The sequence below is a fragment of the Athene noctua genome, chromosome 12, assembly GCF_965140245.1.
Source record: "Athene noctua chromosome 12, bAthNoc1.hap1.1, whole genome shotgun sequence".
Classification (NCBI taxonomy): domain Eukaryota; kingdom Metazoa; phylum Chordata; class Aves; order Strigiformes; family Strigidae; genus Athene; species Athene noctua.
This window is the reverse complement of record NC_134048.1, coordinates 7,473,749-7,488,099: the sequence shown is the minus strand read 5'-3', so window position 1 is coordinate 7,488,099 and position 14,351 is coordinate 7,473,749. Positions and strand designations below refer to the sequence as shown.

At 38.4% G+C, this 14,351-nt stretch overlaps 1 protein-coding gene across 4 annotated transcripts in view; it reads right to left on the bottom strand.

The window, feature by feature from the left end:
* Positions 1-14,351, bottom strand: part of SLIT3 (slit guidance ligand 3) — a 530,994-nt gene that overhangs the window by 163,589 nt on the left and 353,054 nt on the right. For all 4 annotated transcript variants that reach the window (XM_074915702.1, XM_074915699.1, XM_074915700.1 and 1 more), the window contains 2 exons: positions 8,169-8,240; positions 2,085-2,156 (listed from right to left, as the gene is read on the bottom strand). In XM_074915702.1, coding sequence (XP_074771803.1) covers positions 2,085-2,156; positions 8,169-8,240 — 144 coding nt within the window. The remainder of the gene's footprint in view (positions 1-2,084; positions 2,157-8,168; positions 8,241-14,351) is intronic.

Below are 14,351 nucleotides of genomic sequence, written 5' to 3'. Positions count from 1 at the left end.
AGAGATCCTCTGCTGCTCAGAAGTAGAAACCTGGGGAAGGTTTCTTCAGAGAAACCCAGATTCTGCAGAACAGCAAATAATCTTGTTCTATAAAGGTAGCTAGGGCTCAGAAACTGAAACAACTAGAGAAGTGACCAGAGTGAAGAACCTGCTAGATATCTGGGTGACAGGTCATGAAAGATCAGGGAACTAACTCTTTCCTGTAAGCTATAGGGAAAACATTTCTAAGATCTACCTGCAACGAACAGCAAAAGTTTTCAAAAGAAAGCAAATGCCTATAGCAAGCACAATGGACAACTGAACCTAAAGGAGGAGACTGACAATTTCAAGTCTGGAGTCAATACAGTCCTAGAAACCAGTCTGTCAAAGAGAGCAGAAACAGACTGTGTGTTACAACAGCTTTGTGTGTCCACAGTAGAAGGGAACTGAGGCAGAGACAAGCACCAAATAAAGAAAGCACTGCTCAGAGGCAGTGTCCTTACTGTAGCTCTTTCAGTGCTGCATCTCATCTCTCTGCCCTCTCTCTTCCCCTTTGTAACCTCCTAGCATTAACTTAAGCACTATTTTACCCACTTGGATATAAATACATTTAAACATCATTGCTTCTCTGTGCAAGTCAAAACACTACAAATTCCCGCCCAGTTTATATACTCATTTCCTCTCTGTCCACTCTGATGTGTCCTGTCCCACTCCTGAGGCCTTTTGGCAGTATCTGAATTAGCTATAGCAAAAGCTGAATAACTTCTGAGCTGGGAAGTCAACCCAGTAGAAATGTCTTGCCTGTCCAGCTTGCTCCTAGCCAGGAAGTTTGCCAAGACCAGAAAGCTGTAGCACTGCAGCATACTGAGCCAAAACTGTAGTGTTCAGTAAATGTCATTCTCTTTCAATCGTTTCCAGACAGCATTGAGGGATTTGACCATTTCCACAGCATGTTGAATAACACCACCTTAACTATTCAACAAAGGATAGAAACACTTAATATATATTTCTGGCATTTTCCCAGCTGGATTCAGGGTGCAAAAAAAGGCCCATCCTTCTAGATTCTAGCTCATTTACTGCAACCTATAAGTTCAGTACTGAATAACCTTCTAATATTAGCACTAGTCAACAAGTTATACAGGTTGTTAGAATTACCCAGTATTCAGAGAAAAAAATGATGGCAGCTTTTAGAAATAAACTACACTCTTAAAAATAAAAATTTGTTATATGTATAATAATGAGCTAAAGTTTTTAAAATTAACACAGGTAAATATCATTACAGTTGAGCTTACCCTTTTCTCCCAACCTGGGGCTTTTTCTACACTCTATTCTAGTTCATTCTCCATATACAGCTTCTGACCTTCTATTGCTCCTTTTGCCTATTGAAAGCTCCACTGTTTTAATAGTGCTCTGGATAACTAAACTGAAATATAGCTGCATTTAAATTCAACTTGGTGCTAAAACAGTGTCTGTGTTCTATAAAGAGAAATGAATGGTTGTCAAGAGATCCTACCTTCCTTTTATCTTCTGTATGAAGTCGTATTTTCATCCCCTTTTAACTTAATAAAGTACTAATTACAGCTAAGAAATATAAACATTTTCTTAAGGGCTTAGGTTCTTTCCTAAGTAGTTTGAAAAAACCCCAAAAACTAATTAAACCAAAAAACTCACATGAGAGTGCAATCTTAGTTCTTTAATACAGAATACAAATTCAGTATGGAAGTATTTCCCCTAACTCCTCCCTGATTAACACCATCAAGCAGTGTCTGAGCTATGATGAAGTTTTGTGTGCCATCATGAGTTGGGGGGCATGGATTAGCCTGCAGATGCACATGCACAGTAGATCAGCTACGGCACTGATTTGAAGAAGTGAACAAGTCAGTAATTTGGGACTGTTCGTCTGTAAAAGAATTTACTAGAGATGTGTGAACAGCTCCTCCTCCTAACCTTCATGACCAATTTTTCATTTACAAAAGATCAGATGCTTCATGCAAGCTGGCATTTGCACACATAAACTAAGTTCTCCCAGACAGCACATTATCATTTTTATTTCTCTTACACATAAGCTCTCCCCAAATGCCCATTCAGTTCTGTTTTCTACTTACAACGATATGAGAGATTTCAAGCCTTTGAACGCATCAGATGCAATGTCAGTTATTTGATTCTTGCTGATGTCTCTGCAAAGAGAAGGGAGGATTAAAAAAATATTTGTAAACAGGAATGTGATGAAAATATTTTAGCTGCAGTTTATTGGAAGAACACACTTGATAAAAAAACAGAACTAAAAGATCATATTATCTCAGAGAAATTATGAACTATGTAATGACACAGATAGGCAAATTCCAGGAATGATCAGAAAACTGTCAGTCAGTAAAACAAACCATAGCCTCAATAAATCAGCAGCCCCCCCCTTTTAATAAGATCTTTAATTTTATGGACATTGAAACAAAGAGTTTTATGAAGAGCTTTGAAGAACAACTGTGAGGTAGCCCATTGAATAAAAACAGTTATAAAACCATCTTAAGAACTATTAACAACGGAGATTGCATTGTGACTCTGTGGGGTGGCCCTCAAGCATGAGGAGCAGCCTGTGACAAAGCATAAAGGTTGTCTGAATGTTTAAATGCAGGCATGGAAGGCTAACTTTGTAAGAGTCCAGAAAATCATATTTTGATTATAAGTAAAATGATACAGAAGGTGAAGAGATGTTCTAAGGTAGCTGGAAAGGGCTGGCAGGACACGCATTAAGGAAGACTGTGGGATTAATGGTATCAGCATGGTGTGGGCACCAGGCAAATGGCTTCTGAGGCACCAAGGCTGTGTTTGCCTAAGACAATAAACCTTGTGGTAAATGAGATGTAACGAAGAACATACTCATAAATAACAGAAACATGTAGTATAGTCAAATAAAATTCCCATCAAAACCCTAGGAAATGCCACTAAGGATTAGTCACAATTTATATCAAATAATGTCAATAATTCTTAGGATGATAACATTCTCTGGAGGTAAGACTCTTCCAACACCATCTCTATTTAACACCAATGGGAAAGGAGATGGGAAACGGACTACCCAGCTGTCGATGCCAAAGCAGGCCCCAGTGTCACTGAGGAGTTTGGCACTGTACCAGTGGCGCTTGGTTTATAATGGCCTAGAGAAAATGAGCAATGCAAAATTCTGCCATGACCTTGATCTGGTGGAGAGGGTCGACACAGCACTGGCAGGTCGGCCTGGTTTTCAGACACTAGGGAAAGCCTTTGAGCATCTGAATGGAAGTCATGGACCTTTGAAGCCAGCAGCACTGCGGGGAACAACCAGCGTGTTGCAGACCCTGTCAGGGAGCCCCATCAAGATTCCACCCTTCCAGCTGTGATGTCAGTGGAATTCAGTTCTAGCCTGCTGACATTTTCAAGGGAAAGTGTGTTCTTGGTTTGGAAACCACCCTTCAATTTCAATCATAACCAACCAAGTACACAAAGATAAATATAGACTATGCCACAATTTCTTTATACATGGAGCCAAATTTCCCACATTTAGGACGCAGATGCTCAGAACTGGGTGCCTTATCATGACTGTCACTGCAATCCAATCTTTCTGTCAATCAGTTCAACCAGGCGCTTAGCTACAGGCATAACTTTCAGCCACCTTGTTGCATTCACTGACAGTTGGTATCAGCTTGTACCAGTAGTATCAAATCTTTTCACTGATAGCTGAAGCAATACAGTATTGTATGTACATCTTCACTGTTATTTCCACTGGGACACATGCTAAGGATCCCAGTCAGAGTCTAAATAAACACCACTTGAACAAGAACTTAGGAATCAGAAAGTAAAAAGGCTTTCTAATCTTTATATGTTTCAAGCTACAAATTGTTGATTAAAAGTTTAATGAAGTCCTCTAACTGTTTTCAAATGTAGCCACATAAAGTGGGATTTTCTTTGGTTCTTTTATAAGGTTTGGTTCTTTTATAAGGCTCATGAAACAACTGCTCTGCAATCTACCGATGTTTTCTATTACAACATCCTGCCTACAAGGACAGCATTTAGTGAAGGTTTCCAGTTCTTCAGCTCATCTCAGAGCAGCCAAATTTGTGACAGTGAAAGTAGGAAAATTTATTTTTATACAGGTTTTTGTGAAACTTGTTTAGACTGCCTGGTAGCATTTGCTGCTTTTTATCTAGTAACTCTTATGTAAGCAGAAGTCTGACGTGAATCTGTGCTATCTATTTATTGAGGAACATATTAAAACCTATTACAATTACATGAAATCAGGAGTTTGCTGAACAATGACAAGCATCTGAAAAGGGACATCTAGTTTTTGAAACATTTCAGCAGTATTTTATTGATTTGCTACATTTCAACATTTCCATCCTTTCTCTCTCCCCATGTCTGGATGCTAATGAGTGTATAACTAATGGTGCCTGAACGTGCATAAATGCCATGCTGGGTGATAACACTCACTCACTTCATGCAGATGCACTACAATCAGCATTAGAAGATAATTAGACACATTATTTCCTTTCCATTAGAGCTCAAGCTCCACTGCTGTTGGATAAGGAGGTTCCATCTCCTTCTGACTTGACTGAGGCAAATGGATCCGATTATGTCCTTGTACTTTTGTTCCCTTCCTTTGGCCTGCTTTGGTAAGATCATCCTATTATGTGCTTCTGTTTTTCTAACCTGCAAAACTAAGTCAATTCAGATCACAGAAGGCTCATTATCATAGTTTAGGGCATCTCTGAGTCACTCAGTGGAAATGTGGCTCTTTAGTTGGCAAAGTAATAAACTTATCAGGATTCCACCCAGGCAGGGAATACATTAGTCACCTCAGACTAGTCTCCCTGCACTCTGACAGCACAGTAGAGATCTTCTTTCTAAAGGTTGCTGAACACACCTTGGAGGATGGCTGTGCTCCATTACCAGTTAGGGACATAAATTGTTTGTGACTTTGCACCAGGGAAGCAAGGATACCCTGTGAATAATTGTGTAACTGTATGGCTTAAATGTCTTTACTGTAAAAGGTTTTGAAACAAAACAGATTTATTTTTAGATGCAGCCAAATGCTATTAATAGTGTTGGATGAATATTCTCTTTGTCAACTAACATTATTAGAAACAGATTACTTGATTATCTGTAACATGTAAAATGGACTGTTCTCATTTGACAAGAGTACTCAGCAAAAATCCATGTCATATATGGTTTAGTTTTTAGAAGCTGCTTAACAAAATTAGCAATGCCACAGAGCTACTGGGAAGACTGTGAAATCTCATTGTGTTTTCTGCTAATATATGATAAAATTAATTTGACAACATGAAATGCCACTACAAGCATCAGAGCTAGAGAGGTATAACCACATCATTCAAAGCAGCTCTGTGTGCTCAGCTCTTAGTCTTGTGCTACAAATTTGTTAGTTAAAAGCCTCAGAAAAGCAAAGACAAAATGGGAAGTAATGCCATAAACTTTGTAACTCATAGGCTAGAAGTTAAAGAACTGTCCTACAAGCACAACTGCTACGTAATTAATTCAAAATGGCATGCCTGGGCTTGGATACTTCATGCAATAATGCCAACTTCTACCTCTGGAGATGGGATGTATCTCCTTTGAGCCCCTCAAACCTCTTCTGAAGCCCTTGAATAATCAAGCACAGAGCTAGGACCTGTTATATTCACCCTAAAATCGGGGGAACCATCATGCCAGATTATATGATTTAACTGCATATTTGAATTCTACAGGTGCCAAATCTTCCTTTTGAGACAGATACATTTAGCTTCATGTAATTAATTGGGTGAGATGTAGGCAATTATGATGAAGTCCAAGGCACAAAATATTTCAGTTCTTTTCTAAAACCCAATCACCAAAATAATTCTCCCATCCTGGAAGCTAGTGAGGGGACATACTAAACAACAAATTTCAGCTAGATGAAAACACTTGAATTAATATACATATATCTTCTGCTATCAACTTGACCTTCTAATATCAAGTCATACAAAGATTATCTTGGACAACTGGCTTTTACATAAAAATTAATCTCAGATATCCAATTATTTAAGAAAAGGAAAACGCATAATCTTGCAGGAAATACTCAATAAACAATCAAAATACTGGGAGTGCTGCAAGTGAGCAGTCTATTATCCCTAACATTCTTGTATATTTATTCAACAAAAGGAGAAAAATACAATTTCCAGCGTTATGTTAATACTATCCTCTGAATTATATAAAAATTTTAACAACAGCAGCAATAATCATAATAATAATAATCTTCATTTGTACCCTGGGTAGGGTATCAACTAAGTAAATCAATGATCTTCATCCATTGCACTGCTCACTGAAATCTAAGGGACAGGAATTAAGAAAGGCTGATGACTTCAGTGGTATCGAACACGTACTTCCCCTATAAGGGAATGGATGAATAGTTCTTTTGTTTTAAGAGGTAACATTTTTTGACCAAAGTATATGTTTGTGTTAACAATACTGGGAATCTTGCACACTGAAAAGATGATGTCAATAATCTCTTCAAATGGTGGAATAAGTATTCTCAATTAAACTTTACATAACAACAGTGATGCCCAATTCCACTGTCCCGCAGGAATAAAACTTTAACAAGGAGACAGGTCAATAACCAAATGGCAAAACATCATGTTAGCTATGGGACACTCTGCAGTCTAACTATCCGTACCAAGTTCTTCCACAAAATGCAGTCACGATAATTAAGCTTTGATACAGATTATCTGCTACAATAACTTACTATTTAACTATGTTCAGATCTCAATGAGTATGCCAATTATACTCTAGAAAGCTGTTAACACAACTTGCTAATGGAATTCTGCTGTGAAATTCTAACATTAATCATTTCACATAATAAGTGCCACATTGGGTTGAGCAGCTAGTCAAGTTAAAGAATGTTTTTTGGTCAACTCCCATAAAACCAGAGTCCACCAATCATGAAAAATGAAAGGGCAGTAAAACATTGCCAAAATCTAAAATTAGTCATACCTCAGAAAGAATTAAGCAGTGACTTTAATAATGAAAAAGTTACAAGTTAGGTCACTGAAAAGTGATTCATCATTTTTCACTGAAATTACTGTCTTGCTATCTAATACAGTCCTTCTTTAAAAATACATACAGCTATATTGAAAGTGAGACAGAAGAATAGAGACTCTGTAAGATTGATGATTTGACCTGCTAAATATTAAGATCCATATTTACAGTTCTTCAGCTTTATGAACTTGTTAAGTTTGGACTGGCAAACACAGTAATTTTACCCTTAAATCCAAAGGTACAGTGCAAGCTCATTTCAGTTTCCAAAAGCATTAGCTATCTGACAATCCAGTGCCTTCTGTTAAATTAGTTTCTTAATTCCAATTAGTACTGTTCACGTCAGAAAACAAGAACTGTAAAGGCACCTTTTCAACAGTTTTAGCACTGAGCTACAAAGCCTGAATGAATTCTGCAAGTTACTGGTCCAGTGGTACCCATCAGCACCTTGATACTATGGCGAAGCAGGAGTAACTTGTTTTACAACCGCCTGTACCATTGTACTACTGCCACAACTTCTCTCATATATCACTTAAAAATGAAAAGACAGACAGATCAGGGGGAATGCCCAGGTTATCTGCATGAGAGCATTGCTACAAATCAAGATTATTTTTTTTAAATCAGAGAGAAAACACAAGAGCTAATAAAGAATTGTCTGGGTGTCCACTGGTGATTAAGAAACAGAGAAAACAAGCTCCAGCAGGTTTCTGTTTTCTTGTCAACAGTCAAACCATTTCAATGTCAGGACACTGAATGAACTACAAAAAAAAATCCTAACTACTCTGCGAGAACATGCACTGGTGCTATAACTGGGGTCAGCTAAACTGAAGTGGTGCAAGCAGATATCAGAACGAATGAGGAAAAAAAAATAGAAAAAATCTTTTCTGAGGAAGCAGATTTGAAGTTTGAACAGACTAACAACTAATTAGCTCACACCGTTTATAATAGGAAGTGAAATTAAGCATTATTAAGGATTTCATGCACTGTTAGGCATCCTGAACCAAATTCCATTGTTGCTTACACTTTGAAGAGGTTATTTGTGCAGTCCCCAGTGATTTCAACATAGAAATTGCCAATATGTTTCAAAAATAAAGATGCTGAACTTGAAGCAAGAAGATTCGTGATTGCTCTTGCATGTTGGTCTTATTAAAACTTACATTCTCTTAAGCTTCTTGTACTGGGTAAAAGCTCCAGGGGGAATGATTTTGATGAGGTTTTGTTCCAAACGTCTGAAAACCAACAAAGTAATAAACATGTTAACTACACAGTTATAGGACAGGAATAACATTAAACATGATAACAAATTTTTATATAAATATAAAGCAATTTTATAGAGTTTTTATGTGAAACAGATTTTTCTTTTGAAAGCCACTAAATGGAGAAAATATTGAGAAAATAACTTAGAAAATAAAAGAATCTCATTGATTAGACTGAATCTGTATAGAAAAAAGTCACATGCTATAGAAATTGCACCTTTAAAGCTCATAAAATTAATAATAAATATTTGGTATATTTTATTACTACTTGATCAAAGTTAAGGGAATACAAATGCTTTCCTTGACTACCTGTTGTAAACAGAACACAGCTATCCAAACTGGAAGCCATGCTATGTTGTGACAGCTTAATAAACAGATTAATAATACTATCAGAGCAACTCAGGAGCAACAACCTGTGGGAACATGCTGAAAAACAAAGTGGAACTCACTGCTATATGAATTCAGATTTTTAACCGGGGAGGTGAGGAGTCCATGTTAAAGCAGGAGGTGGGGGGTGAGGAGTCTATGTTAAAGCACAGCAAAGGACTGTATCTTCTTATTTTAACTACTAAATACTCAAGGTGTTCAAAAATATGGTCCAGACTACATGAAAATGCTGCTGCTTTCATTTCTGAGATTTGGTTTGAAAGAAGAATTTTTTATGACGTATCATAAATGCATGTATCACTAACATAAAATGCAAGCAGCTTTAAGATACCACATACAGTAACCACTAAGATTATTTTTTGTTACTTCCCAGAAGTATTTTCAAGTCTTTGTCAGCAAGTTCTCCAAATTCCTGCTAACTGGACTTTCTTCCCCTCAGATGAACTCTAAATATTCATCTCAATTAGAAATGTTAAAGGGGATCCCCATACAACAAACTCAAATGACCATGGCAGCTAAAATTCTACAGAGTTGGAACTGAAAGCAAAATTTGATTTTACCTAGCTCGTACTTATTACTCAAACATTGTGTATTTTTTTTCTAAAACGTCATACACCCCCCCCCCACCCCCCCACCCCCCAGTTTCAATAACAAAAATCTGTGGCTGGAAATGGTTTAGAATTGAAATACAAAACCATACTGGAATGATGGAATGAATCACCAGTCATTTAGAGCTGCTGCAGCAATGCAGAGTGGAGAAAAAAATTTAAAACCAGGAATGGATATAAAATGAGATGCAGGAAGAACTAAATCATGTTTTTTAAAGGACTTGGGAATAACATAGAGAAAATGCGTAAGGCTCATCAGCTCAGCATATCCTTCTGTCGATCTGTGCTTTCAATAGACAAAAGAGAAATCCCCTTGAAAAGAAGGTATTTTGCCAGCTTGGTTATACTCTAAAAAGCTATTTAAGTCATGAACACTGTGATACTTGCACAGTCAACTTGTACAGTCAGTGTGCATGCCCTCTTTTATTTCTGGAGCCGTCTATTTTAAAGGTTGTGATCAGAGTTAATTCTACTCTTTGTTTTGTGATTTGAATTGGTGTCTGAGATTTCCCTTCCCAGTTGGTCTAAATATAACCTGCTTCATTTCTGGCAAGTCCACAGTGAAATGCAAATTGTTGTAAGCTTCAGCACGCTACTATTGTTGGATGTTTGCCGCCAGAATTAGCAGTACACATACTCTTTGCATAAAGGCTTTTTGTCAGCTAGCTTGCTTGGTGTTTAACTCCTCCCAAGTATTTCCATGCAGACACTTCTAGGAACAAAAGAGGGCCATGCCTGTCCAACTCCCTGGCCTTGTGAATGGAAATTGGGGGTTCACACATGCTGCACATAGGTGCAGCATAGCAGTACAGGGAAAATCAAATATAGTGCTAGGGGGAAACATGGCTGGCTCCTTATCATAATCACTGAAAATCCCAAGGAAATTTTATTGACTTAAGGGTGGAAATATACACAGAAATTTTGCCCCCAAAGGGAAAAAAAAAAACAAACCCAAAATTGCAATAGCCACAGATCCCAAAATATTAAGAAAAAATGAAAATTCTAGAAAAGGTGGAGAGGAATAAAGAAAAAGAGTTGTTTCAGAAAGCTACCTTCTGAAGCAATACTGAATTCTTCACCCTTTCCTACAAAATTTGCAGCAGATGGTCTGTACCGAAATAGATGGACAAGGTTGTTGTCATCTGCTGCTTATTTTCACCTTGGCACCTTACATTTTTTTAATTGTACCAAGCTCTTTGTAAATGAATGACTAAAGACTACGTATAACACATGCTTAGCGCACTACGTTTTGCAGATGCCACCAGAGAAACAACAAGGAGTAGTACCCTGTGCGCTCATCAGGGTGTGTTTGCAGGTGGATTCCAACTTGGGCACAAAATAAAGCTGATCTTGGATCATTAAAGTGCAGCATTAAATAAGCACATATTTTAAAACTATGAAGTACCAACCTGACTTCCATTTATTTTTTCATAAATTCATGTCACAGATTGGCAGGCATAGACTGAAAACCACAATGCATTCACACAACTAAGATAGTAAAAACCGTATTATTTGTTTTAATACTTTATGCTTTCACCTCATCTGAGGTCATAAATGACATGTGAAGGACAGTACAGGATTAAAAATCTCTAGGAAACACTAGGTTTTGCCAGAAGAGGTATTGGCAGTTTCAAGGTGATGAAGGCTTAATTATAAACCAGTGTTATTCATGACATAATGGGAGACTGCTGCTAGAGGTGCCATCTTTCAAATAAAGTAAAAAACAGAGCTCTTACCTAGTATTGTAATTTTTGTCTCCAAACAGTGAAAAGCTAATCGGAATTTTACAGCCACATTTTATTTTAGAGAAAATTACCTAGTTTACCTAGAACATGACCTCTGGAAAACTGCTCTATCCCTGCACACTATGAAGTGCTGTCATACATTATAAACCCACCTGTGCTAGTGCAGCAATCTCAGTGAGTTCATTTTTGTTGGTGTGTATCACCAGAATATACTATAAGAGAATTTTACAAAACATTTGAGAACTCTGTACAAGAGACACAGTCCTTAAAGGCTAATTTTTGATAATCTGAACTACTAACCCCCATATTTAAGATTTCTTACCACTCAACAAAATTTTCCTTGAATTTCCTCAGGTATTTCATAATAATATCTGTTAAAAAAACTCCATAAGTAGAATTCACAAAATTGATAAAATAGGTTGGCCATGTTCAAACCTCTCAGGGGCTTTTGTTCCTCCTTTCAGTTACCCATTTCACTGTGCATGTCGCCTGCTGCCAGCTGTATCATTTAGACAAACTGAAGCATATCTCCCCCCTTTTGACATGCAGCAATGCTCTGTCTGCTTCTTGAAGCTTTACTTTAGAGTCTTTGACAACAACATCAAAGGACAAGAACAATTTCCTTTCTCTTCCCTAATATATTATCAGAGAATGGAAAGTATGAGGGCCCAACGGATTCAGATGCATTTTTCTTGTAATAACATGATGTTAGACAGGATAAAGTCCTTCTTCCCACTCTCTTTAAATGGCTTTCCAGTGATGAGAGCAAAAAGTAAACACATAGGAGGGAAAAAAATCAGGAGGAAACTATGCAGTAAAATAGGAAAAACTATCGCTTAGAGAATAATGCTCAAAGAATAAGCATTGCAATTCCCATGCTAATCCATCTCAAAGTTCACTGAGGTGCGAATCTTTTCATCACCTCCTCATCTGGTGCCTGAACTGCTCACAACCAGGATGGCAAAACACAAAGGATGAAAAACTCTGCCTAATGCAGCCTTCCTCAAGCCAGATCACACTCTCAGGAGTGACGAAGCCATTTGTCTTGAAGAGTGATTCCCCCTGCAGAGTGGGGGATACAGATGTATTAATTTGGGCCTTAACTATCTCTCTTTCATTGAGAGAAAGAATGAATTTGTTATTTGGGTCTCTAATGGAGCAGTTTGCTAGCAATTTTCTCATTTCAAACACCGTCTCAGCTGCTAATGTGGAATGTTTTGTCAAGCTCACCTACCCATAACATAGACAAATCACTAGCTTGGAGAAAAAGAGAGAGGGAGTGAAGCATCAGTACTGATAATTCTTAGCTGTCAGACGAATAGAGCCTACAAATGAGACAGCCATGCTCTATTAACAGTGCCACAGAGCTCTTGTCTGAGACATGTCAGAAACGTCCCTCTGCACTGGGCAGTCATGAACTTCCCTGCTGAGAGAAAGCGAATGAATAAGCCAGACTGCTCCCTGGATTGCATTGCTCTGCTCCCAGTGCCAGGGCTCTTTTGGGCCTGTATCACTCAGGCAGCCACTAACCAAAAGCAATCTCCAAGAGAGAGAAAGCCTAAATCAGATTACTGTGCAGCACTAACCTGGAGCACACTTGCGCCTGGCAGGATTCACACAACCTGAGTGAAGGTTGTTGGGAGGGGCAAATCCCTCGCTTTTCTCCTGCCCTACAAGCAGGAATTTGCAGGGAGCTGGGTAAGGACTGTTTGGGGGAAATAAGCAGCATATGTACCCCTCCCAGTGACCAAGTCCAGGGCTGGGGAGAACTGCTTATATTAGGAAGGAGGAAACTTCTAGAGCACATAACAATCAAGAGAGAGGCTGCTCCTTCTTGCCAAGGAGTGAGAACAACCAGATTATAAAAGCTGCTTGGACCATTATCTTACATTTATCTCATATTTTGGACTTATGTATCTTATCAAACATTTTGTACGCTAATGAAGAAAACTCCACTGATACATTTTCAGTATTTAAGCATTAAGCAAATCATACTTAAAATCTGGTTGTCTTACTACAAACATGGGTTAGATCTGATCCCTGCCCTGACTCCTCTTCTTGCCTCTTCATTTGAAATACGAGCTTTATTCCTACCATCCACAACAGGCTTGGGTGGCTGCACTGAGCCTGGATAGCAGGCACTCGTGTTGAGAAGGAAGGAGTCTGGCCCTGCAGTTATGCAGTCAGAACCTGTGGCTTATTCTGCAGTGAAAAACACAGGCGCTGCAGACATTGCCCTTTACACCACGGCACTGCAGCACTGCACAGGGCACTTCTCTGCAAAGTGCAAAGCAAAAAACCTGCAGTCTTGTTGGTTCAGAAAGTGTTTATGGACCTGCGTTACCAAGGAACAGCCTTTTTGTGGCTCAGTCTCTAATGCCTCCGTTCTCTGACAGGTAGAAAACAAAGTGCTTTAGGATGGCAGGACATTGAGCATTTTAAATATCCGTGCTCACTGCTTGTTTTAACACACAGTTAAAGCCTTCAATCTCTACCTCAGCCAAAAACTCTACCACCACTATAAAAACCCTAAACATATACAGTTCTCCAAGACTTTTATACTGCTGCCTTTCATCACAGTAGCTGAATGACTTCCAAATAAAATTAATAATACATATTATAAATCCCACTCATTGGGTCTGCCTTAGGAACTGGAGAGCTGAGAGCCAGTAAACTGTCCACCTATATTAATACAAAGTGACAACTAGCATTTTCCCTTCATATTCCAGTGTTAGGTGGTTGATTTTCAGAGCCTAGCTGTTGAGCTCCTGCTATAGTATTAAAAAGAACTGCCTCTTAATTATTCACCTAAGGGCAGATCTTCAACAGACAAAATCCTATCAAGAATGAACTGACTTTTCAACATAAGTCTGCCTAGGAAGCTACATAGATAATTCTGCTCACCAAAAGACATTTTTCAGAATGAAACCAGATGTTTTGATATGTGCCCTGGTACCACGGTGTTCATCTAAAAGTAGTGCTAGTGACAATGGATCTTCTCATATACCACAGCGAATTTAGTTTAAGCTGACACAATTCTGTAGTTGAGTAGTTGGTCCCGTATCTGCTGGCAAATGCTGAATTTGTAATGGCAGACACATTATGAATCCGCCAGCTCTGCTGCAGGATGTTAATTTTGTATCAAATGAGGTACAGACAAACAGGAAGACCCCAGAGAAATCTGCAGACTGGTATTTTGCAAAACAGATTTTGACATAACACCAATGTCTCTGTCAACATAAACAGCCAGAACGCAGTAATATACTGCCAAACCTCAAGGTTTCTCCATCTCCCACTCCACATTGCTGGGTGGAATTTTTGGCCTTTCTCAACTTTCACTGTTA